At 55.8% G+C, this 5,004-nt stretch overlaps 1 protein-coding gene across 1 annotated transcript; it reads left to right on the top strand.

Annotated features, from left to right (window-relative positions):
- Positions 1-2,076: 2,076 nt before the first annotated feature.
- LOC311179659 (protein FAM209-like) lies at positions 2,077-3,443 on the top strand (the record flags this gene model as incomplete). The annotated part of the gene is made up of 2 exons (XM_084247038.1): positions 2,077-2,325; positions 3,180-3,443. The coding sequence occupies 2 exons, from the start codon at positions 2,077-2,079 to the stop codon at positions 3,441-3,443; spliced, it is 513 nt and encodes a 170-aa protein (XP_084103164.1).
- Positions 3,444-5,004: the final 1,561 nt, after the last annotated feature.

Raw genomic sequence — 5,004 nt, 5'->3', positions numbered from 1 at the left:
GCTGCGGGCGCTGCCTGCAGAGGCACTTGCACCTCGCCCGGCCTGGGAAGCCGAGGACGCGCCTTTTGTGCTTAAATAAAGAGCCCCGGTCCCTCACGGCTGTGCGGCCAGCGCAACTGGATTAAAATTCTCATGGCTTTGCTGCCAACCGTGAAGTGAAGTGTGTGGGGCGCGGGGCCCGGGGCTAGTGGTGGGGCGGGTCCTCCTCTCGCCTTCTGCAGACACAGGCGGCGGAGTCGGGCGCCTGACAGCTGGGTCCAAAACTAAAGCCGGTCTGCGGCCTCCTCCTGTCTGTCGTCTGCCTTCCGCCGCCTCGGATGCTCCGGGAAGGCGCCGCGGCCTGGGGAGGGGGGCTGCAGGTGCCAGTCGTGCTGCCGTCCTGTCCCCCGTAAAGCGCCGCCGTAGTTCGGGGACCCCCTCCCGGGTCCCGGTCAGAGCTGGTCAGCCCTGGTCTCGTGTCCTGCCTGCGGGTGTGGGAGGTGGGGAGTGGTTTCCTCAGCCCGGCTGGGGCGGCGGGAGCGGGAGGAGGGTGCGGGGAGCGCCTCGGCCCCGGGACGGGCGCCGTGGACGTGGCCGTGGGCGCGTTCTCATCAGGAGCGCGAGAGCAACAGTGGGCTGTGTTGTGGACATTTCCAGGACCAGCCAAAATGAACTATTTTCTTAACCTGACCTTTCCCAGCACCAAGTCCACCATTTTCCCCTTCTCCTTTCGAGACAAGCAGCACCTTAGCTGCTTCAGATTACTCACTACCAGCTGCGTGTTCCTGTTTTCCTCTGACGAAGAAAAACGTGACTTCTCAGCCCTTTCAGCCCAGAGCCCGCTGCAGCTGACCCTGCCGCTGGCGTCTCCCGCGGCCACCTGCCTGCTTCAGCGGGGCCCGCCCCCGCCAGGGTAACTGAGTTCATCAGGCTTGTCACACCACCAGCCTCTCTGGCTATCACCTGTGGCCTTGATCGTGCTACGTGGACTGCACATGGCTGTGTGCGCGTGTGTAAGCGTGCACACTTGTGCCTAGGAGGGAGGGGATTAAAAAGGCGGGTCTCGGGCCTCCCCTGGTGGCGCAGTGGTTGAGCGCTGGGCTGAGAGCTGCCCGCAGCCTCTGCAGCGCTGGTTCGTTCCGGCCACCAGTGAGGGTCCCACTAAAAAAAAAAAAAAAAAAAAAAGGCGGGTCTCCCTGAGGAGAAGGCCTGGCCCTGGGGATTCCTGCCAGCCTTTAGCTCCGAGCAAAACCTCGTCCTCAGAGGTAGGAGGGGATCTTCCCCGCCGGAGGGGAGAGCAGTGCCCGCCTCACCCCAGCAAGGCAGCCTGGCCCGCGGCGCAAGGACCTGGAGTGCCCACCCTTGTCCTACCTGTTTCCTTCACACTGTTGTTACCAGAATTTTAATAAATGATGCTCTTAATTAACCCAGAGACTGCACACTCAGGAAAGGTCCCTGACGGTAAGAGTGAGGCACTAGGGAGTGGTGGGGACTGTGGAAAGAAAACGGTCACGTACAGGGCTGTTTCAATTTGGCAATAACAGAGCGACCCTGTGTTATCAGCCTTTCAGCACTTCCTAAGCAGCCCAGAAATCTAGGCTTTTAACATGAAGTGCCTCCAACACTTAAATATTGGCAAAGATTGCTTTTTAGAAACAATGGAGGCAAACAAGCATCGGTGGCTCCTCCCTGGTAGCCTCTGGATTAGTGTCACTTTCCCACTACACTCTTAGCCCCACAGGGGCGTTTGCCACATCTGGTCTGCTCACCACCAGCTCTCCATTCAACAAAGAAATGGAAATGGGTGATAACCTCTCCAACAGTGCACAAAAGCAGAAAGAATATTCTGGCAAGGAAATGGCATTCCATTATTCTCATCCCCTCTGTTATTGCCCGCTGGCGATTTCGCTATCTCCCTTTAAGTCCTGTTCCTGGGAGGCCACTAGAAGTCTTGTTGCCCTCATCACAATGCTCAGAGTGGCTTCTGGCTCCAGGCCTCTGTGACATCATCAGCAACCCAGCCCTAGGTGCCCAGTCTCCAGGTGCCAAGGCAAACAGACCCATCATGAGCAACTTCTTCCCCCATCTCTGCTCACCATGTGGACGCTGAAATGGTTCCTGTTCTTGCCTCTGTGCCTCTCCTGTGGCTGTGCCTTTATGTTTTCTTCTCTGAGAGATAAGGCCCAAGATCCCCAGGGGAAGGTGCCTTGTGGAGGGCACTTTCGGATCAGGCAGAATCTACCAGAGCATGCCCAAGGCTGGCTTGGGAGCAAATGGCTCTGGCTTTTTTTTATTGTTGTGCTGTATGTGATTCTAAAGTTTCGAGGAGATAGTGAGAAGACTAAGGTGAGAGGCTCCATTTTGTACCTAATGTTGATTCCAGTGTTCTAGTGAGTGTAGGCAACACCACGGTCAGGTGTAATGGGTTGGGATGCAAAGTACTGCCTTGGCTCTGGGAGACGCTGGCCAAGTCATTTCTTGGCGTGTCTGCAGAGAGACAGTCGTCCCCAGGCCTGCAGAAGCAGAATGAAGGCTGAGCGTTGAAGACACCCTTCTTTTGATCGGGTGACCAGAACCTTGATAGGTATCCTACAGAGAGAGTTTGTTCAAATCGAAGAAAGAGTCCAGAGCTTGATAGGTTACAGGTCAAAACTACAGGGTGACGGCCTCTGAGCTTTAATTTCCTTAGCATTGAGTCTATTACAAGTAGCTGAACTGGATAGAAATGGTATCCCTCTTCCAAGCACAGAGAAAGACCTGTCCTGAAGGGATAAATTTGTACAGAAGTTAGAGGTTAACCAAGTCTCAGAGGGGCAAAGGTGGGGGTGGGGAGCTAGGGCAGAATGTTCTAGGCAGACCTCACTCTGCGACAGTGTGTCCAAACCCACCAGAGCCGGGCTTGGCAAACTGCTGTAAAGGGTCAGATGGTAAATACCTTTGTCTTTCCATCCCAGAGGGTCTCTGGTGCAAACCTCACCCAGCCCTTGTGGCATGAAGCTGCCATAGGCAATATGCAAGTGAGGGAGCACAGCTGAGTGCCAATAAAACTTTATTGACAAAAACAGATGGTGGGCCAGATGGGGTTCGTGTTTGCCAAACCCTGAACTAGACAAGGCTGGACCCATCTTCTCTGAGGTGAGCCCAGCTCTCTTAGACAAAGCAACGTAGTCAACAATATGATTCACCCTCTTTCTTGACAGGAGCAGACTCTTCCTGGCCTTCGAGGCTGCACGTTTCGCTCTCCAATAAAGAAAAATCAAAACGCTTCCCCCAGCAAAGACTACGCGTTCAATACCTTAACCCAGCTCGAGATGGACCTGGTGAAATTTGTGTCCAAGGTGCGGAATCTGAAAGTCGCCATGGCAGCTGGCGGCAACCTCAAGCTCCCGCACCAGGAGGGGCCCACAGACCCGCACAATAACATTACGATATATGAGATTTGGGGAGAAGAGGACTCCGAATGAGTGAGCTAGTGTGTAACTGTGGGAGGGAAGACGCTGCGTGTTGACAAACCATATTCAAACTAATAAAACTATTCTGAAGACCCGTTCTCATTTTTGAAACTTGAAAAAAATAAACGCGAGGCCGGTATCCAGAGGGACCGTTGTTGTGTTTCTCACTTTCCTACTTCCTCGGAGCTGTGGGGAGTGAGCAGTGACGGTGGCTTCTGGTGATGCTCTTGGCCAGGGTGCCAAGGCCGCGGAGGCCAGGGAAGCTGGGGGGGAGAGGCTGAAAGCACCTGTTCAAAAGGTGGAGGTGATTTTTATCTTCATGATTTGTCATGTAACAATGGATGGCCTAAATTACAGGGTTTGGGTTTTTTTTTAAGGATTTGTTTATGCATACAAGAACTGGGGTGTAGGCCAGAGGTGCAGGGGGTGGATGGAAGGATTCACCAGAAACAAAGTGGGGAGAACAGGCTGAGGGGAGCAGTGGGGAGACAGGAGAGGTCAGCCGTGGCCATGTGGGTAGCTTCCTGGCTGGGGATCCAACTCTTGTGCTGCAGTGGCTGGCGATAGCTTCATAGTGCTGAGACTTAACCCCTTGTGCCACCAGGGAGGGCCCGGTTCTGAGCATTTTAAATAGTTGAAAATATCAAAAGATGAGCACTAGCTCGTGATGTGTAATTCAGACCTGCGTGCCACACGCTTCCCCAGCACGCTGCCCGCAGCCATTCGTGCTAAGGGTAGAGCTGGTGACAGGGACAGACCCCGCCAGGACTCTCAAGGCCAAACGTCATCACCACCTTGGCCTTGCGCCCTCCTAGGACCTGGACCTGCCCCCTCCCAGCTGCACCGGGCCAAGCCTGCCTCTGCCTCCGGGATGTGCACTGCCTCTCTCTGGGGGCGTTTGCCTCCAGAGGCCGCCTCCTCAGAGAAGCCCTCCCTGACCCCCAGCTAAAGCGCCCTTCCAGGCACACTTCCCATGTCACCTGCTTTGTTCTGTTTCTGCGCCGCTTGCATGACTGCACCCACGGGGGTCTGCACCGCCCTCGGGGGCCCTCCGGCCCCTTGCACCCCATGGTAGCTGCAGAGACCCGGGCGCATGGCCTGCAGTTCCGGGGGATCGCCACTCGGCGGCAGGCAAAGCCCACACAGAGAACAGCACCGGCCGCGCTCGCGTGGAAGCTGAATAGTCAGGGCTGTTACTAGCAGCGGCGCCCAGTGTCCACAGCCCTAGTCACTGTGGCGGCATCAGGCGCCATCTGTTAATTACTCCTTCGTTCGAGTGCTTGTCCTTCTAGGCACTGGGGAGAAGGCGACCAAGACCGCAGACCAACGTTCCCTCTCCCCCAGCCCCCACCCTCAGCTTGCGTCCTGCTGGGGGGATAATGAACAAAACACATTCATTGTCTAGTTCCCTAGAGAAGGAGGGAGGGAGGGGGGCAGGGAGCCAGCGTGTGGGTTTACAAGCTGAAAAGGACTCCCTGAGGGCTGGTAACCTGAGGACGTGAGTCCCAAGCCAAATCAAGAGAGGGGGGCTGAGAACGGAGATGCAAAGGCCCTGGGGCAGGTGGAGAAACTG

Source organism: Talpa europaea, assembly GCF_964194135.1.
Source record: "Talpa europaea genome assembly, chromosome: 11".
Classification (NCBI taxonomy): domain Eukaryota; kingdom Metazoa; phylum Chordata; class Mammalia; order Eulipotyphla; family Talpidae; genus Talpa; species Talpa europaea.
Note: the sequence above shows the minus strand (reverse complement) of the source record. Positions and strands in the feature narration are given on the sequence as shown.